General features: G+C 37.3%; 1 protein-coding gene across 2 annotated transcripts in view; it reads right to left on the bottom strand.

Moving 5' to 3' along the window:
- The window catches only part of PCGF5 (polycomb group ring finger 5), a 114,932-nt gene that overhangs the window by 27,579 nt on the left and 72,159 nt on the right, over window positions 1–15,194 (bottom strand). For both annotated transcript variants that reach the window (XM_082674358.1, XM_082674359.1), the window contains exons 4-6: window positions 12,833–12,888; window positions 12,660–12,719; window positions 10,117–10,265 (exon numbers count right to left, since the gene is read on the bottom strand). In XM_082674358.1, coding sequence (XP_082530484.1) covers window positions 10,117–10,265; window positions 12,660–12,719; window positions 12,833–12,888 — 265 coding nt within the window. The remainder of the gene's footprint in view (window positions 1–10,116; window positions 10,266–12,659; window positions 12,720–12,832; window positions 12,889–15,194) is intronic.

Here is a 15,194-nt window from a genome sequence, read left to right as displayed (position 1 = left end):
TCACATAGTATCTGTCTTTTTGTGATTGGCTTATTTCACTTAGCATAATGTCCTCAAGTTCATCCATGTTGTAGGACATGACAGGATTTCCTTCCTTTTAAAGGCTGAATGATTAAAGGCTGTATCCACTGTATACACCACATTTTGTTATCTGTTGATGGATATGTGGAATGCTTCCACCTCCTTGGCTATTGTGAATAGTGCATCTATGAACATGGGTGTCCAGACTCTGCTTTCAATTCTTTTGCATATATACCCAGAAATGAGATTGCTGGATCATAAGGTAATTCTGTTTAGGTTTTGAAGGAATCGCCACATTGTTTTCCATAGGGGTTGCACAATTTACGATTTCACCAGTAGTGCACAAAGGTTCCCATGTCTCTATGTCCTTACTGACCCTTGCTATTTTTTCTGTTTTGTTTTTGATAGTAGCCATCCTAAAGGGTGATATATTATTGTGGTTTTGTTTTTCATTTCTCTGAGAATCAGTGATGTTGATTGAGCATCTTTTCATATGCCTGTTGGCCATTTGTATATCACCTTTAGAGAAATGTCTATTTAACCCCTTTGCCCAATTCTTAATTGGATTATTTATTTTTGTTGTTGAGTTTCAGAGTTCTTTATATAGTCTGCATACTAACCCCTAAAGTTATGCAAATGCTGGAGAGGGTGTGGAAAAAGGGAACCCTCTTGCACTGTTGGGGGGAATGTAAATTGATACAGCCACTATGGAGAACAGTATGGAGGTTCCTTAAAAAACTAAAAATAGAATTACCATATGACCCAGCAATCCCACTACTGGGCATACACCCAGAGAAAACCATGATTCAAAAAGACACATGCACCCCAATGTTCACTGCAGCACTATTTACAATAGCCAGGTCATGGAAGCAACCTAAATGCCCATCGACAGACGAACAGATAAAGAAGATGTGGTACATATATACAATGGAATATTACTCAGCCATAAAAAGGAACGAAATTGGGTCATCTGTAGAGACGTGGAGGGACCTAGAGACTGTCATACAGAGTGAAGTAACTCAGAAAGAGAAAAACAAATACTGTATGTTAACACATATATGTGGAATCTAGAAAAATGGTACAGATGAACCGGTTTGCAAGGCAGAAACAGAGACACAGATGTAGAGAACAAACGTATGGACACCAAGGGGGGAAAGCGGCGGGGGGGTTGTTGTTGTTGTTGGGATGAATTGGGAGACTCGGATTGACATGTATACACTAATATGTATAAACTAGATAACTACTAAGAAACTGCTGTATAAAAAAAAAAATTCAAAAAAAAAGGAAGTCTAAAGAAAACAAAAAAAACCCTAAAGTTATGATTTGCAAATATTTTCTCCCATTTTGTAGGATGCCTTTTCACCACTCTTTTTTTTCTTTTTTTGGCAGTACGCGGGCCTGTCACTGTTGTGGCCTCTCCCGTTGCGGAGCACAGGCTCCGGACGCGCAGGCTCGGCAGCCATGGCTCACAGGCCTAGCTGCTCCGCAGCATGTGGGATCTTCCCGGATCGGGGCACGAACCCGTGTCCCCTGCATCAGCAGGCGGACTCTCAACCACTGTGCCATCAAGGAAGCCCTTCACTCTCTTGATTGTGTCTTTTGATGCACAGAAGTTGTGATGTCTTTGGTTTTGGTATCAGGGTAATAATTGGCCTACAGAATGAGTTGGGAAGTATTCCTCTTCTATCTTTTGGAAGAGTTTATGAAAGACTGGTGTTAATTCTTACTTAAACATTTGGGATTTGCTTTGCGGGAACATTTTTCTTTTAAATTACTTATTTCATCTCTTTGCTTGTTATAGGTCTTCAGATTTTAATATTTCTTCTTGAGTCAGTTTTGGTAGTTTGTGTTTTTCTAGGAATTTTCCATTTCATCTAGGTTATCTAATTTGTTGGCATACTATTTTTCATAGCATTCTCTTGTAATCCTTTCTATTTCTGTAAGGTTGCTAGTAACATCCCTTCTTTCTTTCCTGATTTTAGTAAGTTGAGTCCTCTTTCTTTGTCTAGTAAAAGATTTGCTGATTTTCATCTTCTCAAAGAACAAATATTTGGTTTCATTAACTTTCTTTGCTGCTTTTCTATTCTCTTTCATTTTTCCCCAATCAAATCTTTTTATTAATTGCTTTCTTCTACTTCTAGTTTTTCCTTTTTCTAGTTTCTTAAGATAGAAGACTAGGTTATTAATCTGAGATCTTCCTTCTGTTTTAATGTAGGTGTTTCATAAGTATAAATTTCCCTCTAAACACTGCTTTCGCCACATCCCATCAGTTTTGGCATGTTGTGCTTTCATTTTCATTCATCTCAAAGGATTTTCTAATTTCCCTTGTGATTTCTTCTTTCACACACTGTTAATAAAGGACTCTGTTGCTTAATTTCCACACACTCGTGAATTTTGACGAATTTCCTCCTGTTATTGATTTCTAATTTCATTCCATTGTGGTTGGACAATATACTTTGTATGATTTCAATCCTTTTAAGTTTATTGAAACTTCTTCTATAGCCTAACATAAGGTCTGTCCTGAAGAATGTTCTATATGAGCTTGAAAAGAATGTGTATCCTGCTGTTGTTGGGTACAGCAGTCTAGAGATGTCTATTAGGTCTAGCTAGTTTTGGTGCTGTTCAAATCTGTTTCCTTATTGACCTTTTTTTCTAGTTGTTCTATCCATTATTAAAAGTGTGGTATTGAAGTCCATTACTGAAAGTGGTATTATTGTTGAATTGTCTATTTTTCCCTTCAATTCCGTCAGTTTTTGCTTCATATATTTTGGGGCTCTGTTGTTAGGTGCATTTATATTTATAACTGCTATATTTCTTTGATGGATTAACACTTTTATCATTATAAAATGTCCTTCTTTGTTTCTGATAATTTTTGTCTGAAAGTCTATTGCCACTCCTGCTCTTTTGGCTACTGTTTGCACGCTATTTCTTTTTCCATTCCCCTACTTTCAACCCATTTGTGTCTTTGAACCTAAGCTATGTCTCTTGCAGACAACATAAGAGTTGTATCATGTATTTTTAATGCAGTCTGCCAATACTTGCCTTTAACTGGAAAGTTTAATCCATTTCAAGATAATTACTGTTAGGGTAGGATTTATATCTGCCATTTAAAAAATTTGTTTTCTGTTGTATCTTAGGCCTTTTTGTTCCTCTGTTTCTCAATTACTGTTTTATTTTGTGTTGAAATGATATACTACAAAATGCCTCTTTAACTGCCTTGTCATTTCTTTTACTGTGTATTTTCAAGTGACTTTCTTTGTGATTTCCCTGAAGATTACAACTGACATCTAAATTTATAACAGTCTACTCTGGAATAATACTATCTTAATTCCAATAGCACAGAAAAATTTGCTCCTATGTAGCTGCTCCCCCCGCCCCCGGCTGTTACTGTCTCAAATTACATCTTTATACTTAGTGTGCCCATTAACATAAATTTAGTTACTGCTTTATGCAGTCATCTTTTAAAGCAGATAGGAGAAAAAAAGTTTACACACAAAACATTTTACTTTTGCCTTTTATATTTACCTGTGCAGTTACCTTTACTAGTGGTCTCTATTTATTAATGTGGATTTGAGTACTAAGTGTCGTTTTGTTTAAGCCTGAAGGACGCCCTTCATTATTTGCAGAGAAGGTCTGGTAGTGACACAGTCTCTTACATTTTGTTTACCTGGCAGTATTTTAAATTCTCCTTCCTTTTTGAAGGGTGTAAGTTTTTGATGGACATAGAATTCTTGGTTGACAGGTTTTTTTCTTTCAGCACTTTGCATATGTCATCCTACTGCCTTCTGGCCTTTATAGCTTCTGATGAGAAATCAGCTACTAACCTTATTGAACATCCTTTGTAACTGATGAGTCACTTCTTTATTGTTGCTTCCAAGATTTTCTGTCTTTTAACAGTTTGATCATTATGAGTCTAGCTATGAATTTCTTTGAGTTTATCATATCTGGAGTTTGTTGAACTTCTGGGATATTTAAAGTTTTTCATCAAATTTGGGAAGTTTTTGGCCAAAAACTTCAAATATACTTTCTGTCCTTTTCTCGTCTTCTTTGGGGACTTCCATTATGTGTATGTTGGTAAGTCTGATGCTATCCTACAGGTATCCACTCATTTTTCTTCATTACTTTTCTTTCTGTTCCTCAAACTGCGTAATCTCAATCTATCTTCAAGTTTTGGGGTTCATTTCCTATGACTCAAATCTGCCACTGAATCCCTTCAGTTAATTTTTCATTTCATTTATTGCACTTTTTAACTCCAGAACATTTAAAAAAATAATTTCTATCTTTTAATTAATATTCTCTAGGTGGTGAGATTGTTCTTGTACTTTCATGTAGATGTTTAGGTATAATTTCTTTTAGTTCTTTGCATATTAAAACTTTTTTTTTATTGGATTATAGTTAATTTACAGTGTTGTTAGTTTCAGCTGTACAGCAAAGTGAATCAGTTATACATATACCTATATCCATTCTTTTTTTTTTTTTTTTTTTTAAACATATTTAAGCAGTGGGAATACCACTAAACAGGGACCCCATGTAGATAATTTCTGGGGAAGATGCTAGTGACTTGCATTTACTCTTTATTTCCAGAAGTAGCAAATAAGAGCATGAGTTTTTTTTTTTTTTTTTAAGATGTTGGGGGTAGGAGTTTTTATTAATTAATTAATTTATTTTTGCTGTGTTGGGTCTTCATTTCCGTGCGAGGGCTTTCTCTAGTTGCGGCAAGCGGGGGCCACTCTTCATCGCGGTGCGCGGGCCTCTCACTATCGCGGCGTCTCTTGTTGCGGAGCACAGGCTCCAGACGCGCAGGCTCAGTAGCTGTGGCTCACGGGCCTAGTTGCTCCGCGGCATGTGGGATCCTCCCAGACCAGGACTCGAACCCGTGTCCCCTGCATTAGCAGGCAGATTCTCAACCGCTGCACCACCAGGGAAGCCCATTCTTTGAGCTGTACAGTAGGTTCTTATTAGCTATCTGTTTTATATATATTAGTGTGTATTTGTTAATCCTAATTTCCTAGTTTATCTGCTCCCCCTCCCTTCACCTTTGGTAACCATAAGTTTGTTTTTTACATCTGTGACTCTATTGCTGTTTTGTAAATAAGTTCATTTGTACCATTTTTTTTAGATTCCACGTATAAGTGACATCATATGATATTTGTCTTTCTCTGGCTTACTTCACTTAGCATGATAATCTCTCAGTCCATCCATGTTGCTGCAAATGGCATTATTTTGTGCTTTTTTATGGCTGAGTAATATTCCATTGTATATACGTACCACATCTTCTTTATCCATTCCTCTGCTGATGGACATTTAATTTGCTTTGATGTCTTGGCTATTGTAAATAGGGCTGTGATGAACAAGAGGGTGCATGTATCTTTTCAAATTACAGTACTCTCCAGATATATGTACCAATTTACACCCCCACCCTCTCTAGCATTTATTGTTTGTAGATTTTTTGATGATGGTCATTCTGACTGGTGTGAGGTGATACCTCATTGTAGTTTTGATTTGCATTTCTCTAATAATTAGTGATGTTGAGCATCTTTTCAGGTGCTTTTTGGCCATCTGTATGTCTTTTTTGGAGAAATGTCTATTTAGATCTTCCACCCATTTTTTGATTGGGTCATTTTTTTTTTTTTTTTTGATATTGAGCTGCATGAGCTGTTTGTGTATCTTGGAGATTAATCCGTTGTCAGCTGCTTCAGTTGCAAATATTTTCTCCCATTCTGTGGGTTGTCGTTTCATTTTGTTTATGGTTTCCTTTGCGGTGCAAAAGCTTTTAAATTTAATTAGGTCTCATTTGTTTATTTTTATTTTCATTACTCTAGGAGGTGAATCAAAAAAGATACTGCTGTGATTTATGTCAGAGTGTTCTACCTATGTTTTCCTCTAAGAGTTTTATAGTATTTGGCCTTAACATTTAGGTCTTTAATCCATTTTGAGTTTATTTTTATGTATGGTGTTAGGGAGTGTTCTAATTTCATTTTTTAACGTGTAACTTTCCAGTTTTCCCAGCACCACTTATTGGAGAGACTGTCTTTTCTCCATTGTATACCTTGCCTCCTTTGTCGCAGATTAGTTGACCCTAGGTATGTGGGTTTATCTCTGGACTTCTATCCTGTTCCATTGATCTATATTTCTGTTTTTGTGCCAGTACCATACTGTTTTGATTACTGTAGTCTTTGCACATATCTTAAATGGATGATTTTAAAATGTATGTTTAGTCAAGTTCAGTGTCTGGGCATCTTCAGGGACATTTTCTATTGACCGCTTCTTTTCCTATATATGGGCTATACTTTCTTGTTTCTATCTGTCTCATAATATTTTGTTGAAAACTGAACATTTAAAATAATGTGCTAACACTGGAAATCAAACTCCTGCCTGCTCCTCAGATATTGCTGTTGTGGCTTTTTCTTGTTTCTCATTGTTTAACAACTTTCCTAAACTAATTCTGTAAAGCCTGTATTCTTTACAGTATGTGGCCACTGAAGTTTCTACCTAGTGGTCAGCTAACAACTGCACAGAGATTTCCTTATACACCTGGACCCAGTTAAGTCTCCTGGTCTTTGCTGAGGGACTCTATATGAGTTTTGGGGCACACCTCCAACACTCAACCAGGTTGTTGACAATTCTGCCTAAGTCTTCACTTCCTGCTTGTGCAGAGCCTCAAGGTCAGCCAAAGGTGACAGTTTAGGGCCTACTAATTGACTCTGAAAGTTTTTGCCAGTTTTTTCACTGCTTTTATGGAGGAGCAAATTTTTGGCAGTCCTTACTCTTCTATTTTCATTACCTTCTTGCTCTTGACTTTTGAACTGAAGTAGGTATACTGTATAAACCATACATGCAACTACTACACCACCACATTTGAGAATCTCATCCTACTACAGAGGAATGAGATGGTTGAGAAGGCTGTAAAGGAATGCAGGCATAATTTTTCTGTCTTTAAGCGGTATGTAATCCAGTTTCAAGGAAAAAACACACACCAAAAAAGATAAAAGACAATATCAGTGCCTGGTACCTTTAGGAACACAATAAATGCTGATTTAATAAATAAATGCAAGTCTTAGAATTTCAGAAGGGATTCACTAAGGTGGAAAAAACGTCACAAAAAATAGAGGTCTCTTGGGTCTTGACAGAAGTCTAGGACAGTGGTGAGAACAGGGAAGAAAAAGGAAGGACTATTCAAAGTTTTAGAGGGTTTTAAATATTCTTAATACAAGCCTTTATATATTCTGGATGCAAATCCTTTGTCAAATATGGGTGCCAACTTTTATGTTGGTATTCACAAATAAATGACAATAATCCTGTGTCTTGAGAGACAGATTCATTGATGGGAATAATGGAAGATAAACTCATCAAGATAGGGGTTAGTGAAAGAGCTTGAATGCTAACACAAGGAGTTAATACTTGATTCTAGAATGTGGCAAACTATGGCCATAGCCCTCAAGCCAAATCTGGCTATCTATTTTCGTTAGTAAAGTTTAATTGGAACACAGCCAAGCCAGTTTGTTCACTATCGTCTATGGCTGCTTTACTGCTAAAATAAGCAAGTTGAGTAGTTGCAACAAAGCCCATATGGCCCACAGCGCCCAAAGTGCCTACTACTTGACCCTGACAGTGGCCATGAGTGCTTGCACACACGCAGGCTGAAGCCTCAGCCCTGCATAATAAAAGAAATTAAGGATACAGGAAACAGTTCAGACTACTTTCAAAAATCTAGATATAAGGTGAGCAGCAGTGGACTGAGGGGAATTTTGCAGGACTTATGACTGGTTGAAGGGGAAGGGTGAAGGTAAAAAACGTCCAAGATTTTGAATTTCTATGATTGGCTGAAAGACAGTAGTGAACCAGATGTAAAATAGACAGCTAGTGGGAAGCAGCTGCATAGCACAGGGAGATCAGCTTGGTGCTTCGTGACCACCTAGATGGGTGGGATAGGGAGGGGATATGGGGATATACGTATACGCATAGTTGATTCACTCTGTTATACAGCAGAAACTAACACACCATTGTAAAGCAATTATACTCCAAGAAAGGTGTTAAATAAAAATAAACAAATAAAACTTAAAAAAGAAAAAAAAGATGGTAGTGATAACTGAAACAGTATATTTGGAGTAAACTTAGGTGGAAGTACAGTATGACAAATTTGTCTTTAAACGTGTTAAGTTTTATGTATTAGTGAAACTCCCAACTAGGATACTGAAAGTAGTTAGAGATATAATACTTCCACTTGGGAGAGATGGCAGGTTTGGAAAGGGGGATTTGAAAGTTCTTTGAATAGCTGAAAACACAAAAAATAGAAGTGACCTCCTAGGATGACTGTAGAGAGAGAATAATTGAGTGGAGGACTAGGTATTAGCTATACTCACATATATAAAGCAGAAGACAGGAAGAAGTAGAGTCAGTGGAGACAGTATAGGAGTGGCCAGAGAGAAAAGGTGAGAATTGGGGAGCACAGTATATATCATGTAGGCTGTAAAAGTGGTTTTAAGAATGAAGGTAGAAGGATGGAGAAAAGTCTATAAAGGAAAGAGTGAAAAGATAAAAAGTCAACTGGAATGGCAAAGCGTCCAAGATGCCAAAAAGAGTATCAAGGCAGGGGGTAGTTAATTTTTCAGATGAATTTCTAAAATGCAATGTTTTATAACTTTCATACTAGAAAGCCTGCAGAGAAGTAGACTTCACATTTATTTATGAAGAGATATTCCACCTTTCTATTGACTTCATTTTCACTACAAGATAAGAACTCATGTACTAGAGAGCTAAAGAATGATCATAATCTCTATTAAGAAAAACATCCCCAAAAGAGGATTACAGAAATGACTGGGAATAAGAGAGAAATGTAAAGTTATTAAAAATTGATGAAAAGACTGACAAAAAGGAAAGGGTGCTGCACCAGAGCATAAAAGCCAATAGGGAAGCCTGGAAGGATAAATAGGTACAGTGGCCACTTCTCTAAATACTGCTGTACTCTAATACATGCCTTGTCCAACCAACCTCTCTTAACTAAATGAAATACCTTACTGTATTATAACTGTTTGTATGTATAAGACCCAACCAAAAGTCCCTGAGTGAAAAAAACTTATTATTTACATCTTCACTGACTAATATCCACATAGTGGATAAATATTCATTGAATCACCATGCTAATACATATTTCTTTTTGCAAGATGCTGGGAAAACTTAATCAGAGTTGAAAAATTTTGTTTTTAACTTCCTGACAGGAAAATTTCATTAAATGTATTAGTAAAAAATTCATTAAATGAATTTTTTAAATACATTTAAAAAATTAAATGTATTAGTAAAAAAACTTGGGCTTCCCTGGTGGCGCAGTGGTTGAGAGTCCACCTGCTGATGCAGGGGACACGGGTTCGTGCCCTGGTCTTGGAAGATCCCACATGCCGCTGAGTGGCTAGGCCCGTGAGCCACGGCCGCTGAGCCTGCATGTCTGGAGCCTGTGCTCCGCAACGGGAGAGGCCACAACAGTGAGAGGCCCGTGTACCGCAAAAAAAAAAAAATTCAACTCACTGGCCTACAGATCACACAGAGGAAGTAAAGGAAAAGTTCACGGGTACTTTATGACATCCATCAAAACCAATTATGTTGTTCATAAAATGTATTAGCCATGACATGGATAGCTTTTTTGAATTGCAAATAAAAACAGAGAAACAAAAGAGAAAATCAGAAGAGGATGAATAAAAGGTTGAGGATGTTTCCTAACATGAAACGATCTGAGTCTGAGTTGGTGACTACACTTAAAAAGGGAAAAACAGTGTATATGAACTCCCAACAAAGGTATAAAAGGAGGTTGAAAGAGGAGAAATAGAGGCGTGATTCTCCTCATTGGCCACTAGGTGGTGGCAGTGACCCAGGACGGTTCAGTTGTGAGGTTTAGAAATCAGGAGCCTGAAGTAAGCAACTGCTTGGCTATTTGCAGGTAAGAGACTGTAGGAGAATGACATTCTATTTGTTTAATAAAAAATGTGAAATAATAAAAAATTTGAAAGCAAACATTCTGAAACAGTAGGAAAATTCATCAACACGTTATGAAAGGTTTACTATAAATGATTATGAAAAAAACAACTGTACTTGTCCACTCACCTTTACTACATTGTCCCCTGATTGTCCATTATTTCGTAAACAATCTAGACATATAGCAATTTGTGGGTCACTTCTGTGATAGTCTTTATCATCTTGATTTTCATCACCTTCTTCATCTACTTTAGGTTTGTCAACTTTTGAAGTATCATCTGTATAATTTAAATAAAGCTAAGTTAACTCAGTTTGATTTTATAGTTAAGCAACAATATACTAACCATGAAAACAAACTTTAAAAAACATTTCTTAACAGTTTTTGATGAAGAATATATAACTGAAACTTTTAGTACCTTTAAATGTCCCAACCACTCAACAATGGAAATATTTTTAAAAAACCCATCAGTGACTTATGAACATAGCTTACGACTTCTAGGCTCACTGGGACATCCAAATGAAAGACTCAGGACTAGCTATATTTGGTCACAAAAATGACTGCCATTAGTGATGAGACCGCTTAGAAATTCATAAGATATAAAAATACTTCCAAATTCTATATATATTCAAAACTTAAAACCAAGTACTCTTTTCAAACTAAAATATTCTCTAAGTTCTCAAAATTTCAAATTACTAGATATTCATAAAATTAGCTAGTGAAATAAATAGAATGAATTAGCTTTTTTAACATATATGTAACTATGTAGCATTAAAACACCATCAAAGAAATCTGAGTAGCATACTATAAACAAATGTATTTAACCTATGAAATACCAGAAGGCTACATATAATGCAACTATATTTGTTGATTCATTCATTTACTGAGTGCCTTGAACTCTGTTAAGACTAACTAAGCCTGAGGAAACAATATTGAAACTGTAGTGTTATCATCCTCACCCTCATCGTGTCAGAGTATTTAGGAGGAGGTACAGGCAAGTAAAGAAAACAGACGGAGATGTCGATAAGGACTCTGATGTAAGAGGTAAGATAGACCAGGTGGGCACATATAACAGAGTTAATAAACCCAAACTCTGGGGTGAAGCAGAGATTCAGGGGAGATTTCCAGATAAAATGTCTGTAAGCTGAAACTTGAAAGAATTAGTCAGCCAAGCATTACAGTATAGAAAATCCCAGGGAAAAAAAAGACCACTTAGCTCCTCTTTAATGACTATAGTAAAAGCATTACAGATGTTATCATACAGGGCAGGTGGGCTCTCTCTTCTGCCTTTTTGTATGGAACCCACATAGACAGGAGCTGCCTTCTATGAACCAAGATCCAGCTCCAAGAAAAGGTCCAAATTCTTCACCCAAACTAAAGACCAAATATGATAAAATACTTTAAAAAGGCAGAAATATGGGGAAAGGGAGATAAACGCAAAGTAGGCTACAGTCCTGGGCTAGTCAATCTGTAAGACACACAGTCATGGACTAACCCGACCCCATAGCTTCTGATGACAAGGCCTGGCTCCTGTCCTCTTGAAAAAGCAGGCAAAAACTGGAACATTCAGTCAATTTTACCTATATTTTTAGTATAGCACTACTGTCTAAATTGCAATTTACACTTGGGTAAAACAAGCCTTTAGTTAAGTCGTTTTTTGCCAGGCTTGGCTTCTTTGCCCATTTCAGTGTTTTGATTATAGATTAAAAATAATCCCTTGCTACCTTATTCCAATCATTCAAAACTATTCTCAAACCTCCCCTGCTATGGGAAGCCAGCCCTGCACAGTTAAGTTGAACTAAAAAAACTCTGATCCCCATTTTACATATGAAGTGAGAAAGCCATTTTAATGATATGTAATTGACAATCCTGTGAATCGTATAGAAAAACCAGGGATGGAAGACTGAGCTCACAAGTGAGCCTATAAAAACAGACATATATCCTTGAAAGATTTCCATGGTATTTTTAGGCCATCGTGAAACAAACCTCATATTTAACGTCAATAAGAAAGGATACTACTTATAATTTCAGATACGTTGTACTTCTTTTTCTTTTGTGTGAATTATATACATGCTAAAAACATTACTCTGCCCAGTAATGTTTGCCACTTTCCTTAATTATTAAAAATTGCTGATTTCTGAGGCTCCTGGGACCCAAAAGGGAAATTTGGTCACTTAGCATAGGTGATGGGGAAAATTCCCATAAGTGTCTAGAAATATTTTTCAAATTTTAGGATATATAAATTTGTATCATCTGAGCTCTACCTATGAAAAGTTCGTTCCAGATTATCAGAGCACGGCAAGATCCTCTGATCTGGCTCTCAGCCACATCCCAGTTCCCTCTCCTATTAAACACACAAAATAAAATACAACAGCAAACGCCTCACTGTTTAGTTGCAGGCTATGGCTATTTCTGACTTCAGTCTCCTTTAGCTCTCCAGCTAATACTGCTATAATCAACGGTCACTCTTCTGTTTTATCTCCTTTTTCTCTTCCCAATTTCCTCTATTTTCAATTACCTTCAACTGGACTGACTCCAGATTTACATGCATTTATTTAAAATCTCATGATTCTATATAAAAAGTTCATAATCAGAGAAAGATTAGTTCACCACAGCTACAAAAAGCTGACCAATTTGAGAGATTCCATCAGATATAGAAGTAAAAAAAAATCACCTTGTCCATTTTCTTGAGGCTTGTTTTTCTTCCAAAATTCAGACTCACGCTCAAGTTCTTCTAATTTAAAAGAAAAAATTATAAAAGTAATAGAAACACAATCATGAAGTCTTTAACAGAAATGGTGATTTCACAAAACACAAAACTCTGCAAGAACCCAAAGAGCAACTTACGTTCTCGTAGTCCAGGGACCAACTTAAATATAATTTCCTCTAATGTGTTATCCAACCTTCCAAAGAGGAAAAAAGAGAATATACAAACAATGAAGACATCAAAATCCAATAGGTAAACCATTTAAGATCTGCATCTCACATATACTACAAAATATAGAACATACACAGTTTTGGCACAAGTACCACACCCAACTGCTCTGCGAGTGGAGCACATCTATTTCTAGCCTGTCCCAGTGGAACACAGATTACAAAAATGGTCCCGTCCCCAGCTCTCTCTACAATCTTGCCCCTCTGAACAGGACTTTGATAAACGGATGGAGTCTATTTCTCTACTCTGAGAATATGGGCCAGCCCTGAAATGTGCTCGGGCCAAAAGGATGTGGCACAAGTGACACTGCTTAGCTCTGAGCGCAAGCCTTATGAGGCATATCACGTGCTTTGGTGTGCTTTCTTGGAATCGTGCCACCATTAGAACGAGTCTGGAGGACACTATGTCCAAGGAGCCAAGCTGCCCTACTGAGGCCATCTCACACTAGGTCATGGACAGTCCAACCCAACAGGACAGAACCCAGGCCAGGATCGGCAGGGCAGCAACTGACCAGCCTCTGACTGCAGTCACCAGAGCGAGCCCAGCCAAGACCAGCAGACCCACCTGGATCTGTGAGCCACACAGAACTGTGAGGAATAATAAGTGCTTTTACTGTTGTGTTCAGCATGAAAGTTAGGGGCGGTTTGTTATACAGCAATAGCTGATGCAGCCAGCTACTGCTTTCAAAATCTCTACCACAACTCTGGCTCTTTCCTATGAAAGAAATAATCTCCAGTCTTCTCTTCTGAGAAATTTAGACCATTTTTCCTAGATAAAAAACGTAACTATTTCCCTTGACATTTTTCTCGTCTCCTTTTCCTGCTGTATCTGAGCACAACTGTTCCTTTCCACGGCTTTCATTTCTTCATCTTGTCCTGCTGCTCCTGAGACACCCTTTCCGCTCATCTCCTTCATCCTGCTCGGCGGCATGACCCTCCTCCAACTGAAAACACGGCTACGCTTCTCACAGCTAAAAAGCCCCCAAACCTTGGCTTAACCTATTGTCTTTTCAAGCTGTTAGCAGATACACAACCTCTTCTTCCAACTGGAAAAACTAAGAAATCACAGTTGACATTATTTCTGTCACATACTTTTGCTTCTTTTACTCGACTGAACTCCTCAAATCATCCATAACTTCCATAATGAATAGATTTAAAATTTTTTTGAGAGCTAAAATTTAAAAAATCTTACTTTTAAAGTCATTTTTCTCCTCATTGCTCTGCAACAGTTTATCAGTGCTGCCTGACGCTGCCTCCTTGAGAATTTCCTTTCCTGGTTTTTCTTTTTTTCTATCAACTCCCTTTGTCCCCAAGATATTTTTCTTTTTCCAACTACCTCTACATCTGAGTATTCTCCTTTGCTCTGCTCTCTGCACCCTCTGACCTTTTCTACAGGCCGCCTTCCTTGAAGATCTCATCCACTTTTTTGACTTCAAAACTAACATATAGGCAGATAACATATATATACACAAACACACATTGCATCTCTCTGCTGAGCTCAAGTTCCATACTTCCAACAGATGTTGAATATCCCGAGCACCTCCTTTTGTTCATATATGTCAAGACTCTCTTATCTATTCTCCTTCAACAAAATACTGAATACCTGTCTTACTTTTTAAAAATTAAATTTAGAAATGATACCATATCATTCCCAAATAGGCTCAAAATGCAAGCATTATTTTAACCTACCTGTCTCTCCTGCTTCACATATTTACTCACCAAGCCCCAAACAGCTGCTTCTCAATGTTCCTCCCACCCAGTCTTTCCACATTCCCATCCTTCCGTTCCCTCAATTACCACCCTATTTAGAGGACAGCATAGAGATGTTTCCCTTTACCTTGACATGCTCATAGTGAATTTTCCTTAAGCACTAATTTGATCATTATTTGCCTGCTCGAGAACTAATTTCTTCCTACCACCTGGCTTCACGTGTTTATATAACTTGAGTTCAACCTGCAAACTGTAACTGGTGCTGCTCTCTTGTTGCTCTTCTCTAGCCAACTGACTCACTCAATTATCCTCAAGAATGCCTCGCCTTTTCCAATCTGTTTTCCTCCCTCATGCTCTTCATCCTGGCTCAAATACTTTTTTCCAGTTCCTACTCTCCAACCAAACCGATGTTACCTGATTCTTCAGGACTTACCTACTAACTCCTTCACAGAGTTTTCCCAGACTATTTAATAGTAGCAGTGTTTAAGAGAAGTATTATTTCTCTTCTTCTTAATATTTGTTTTATTAATGTAATACACATGTATAATTTACAAATCAAACTTCC

The sequence above is a fragment of the Grampus griseus genome (genome assembly GCF_964374135.1).
Source record: "Grampus griseus genome assembly, chromosome: 16".
NCBI classification, from domain to species: domain Eukaryota; kingdom Metazoa; phylum Chordata; class Mammalia; order Artiodactyla; family Delphinidae; genus Grampus; species Grampus griseus.
Note: the sequence above shows the minus strand (reverse complement) of the source record. Positions and strands in the feature narration are given on the sequence as shown.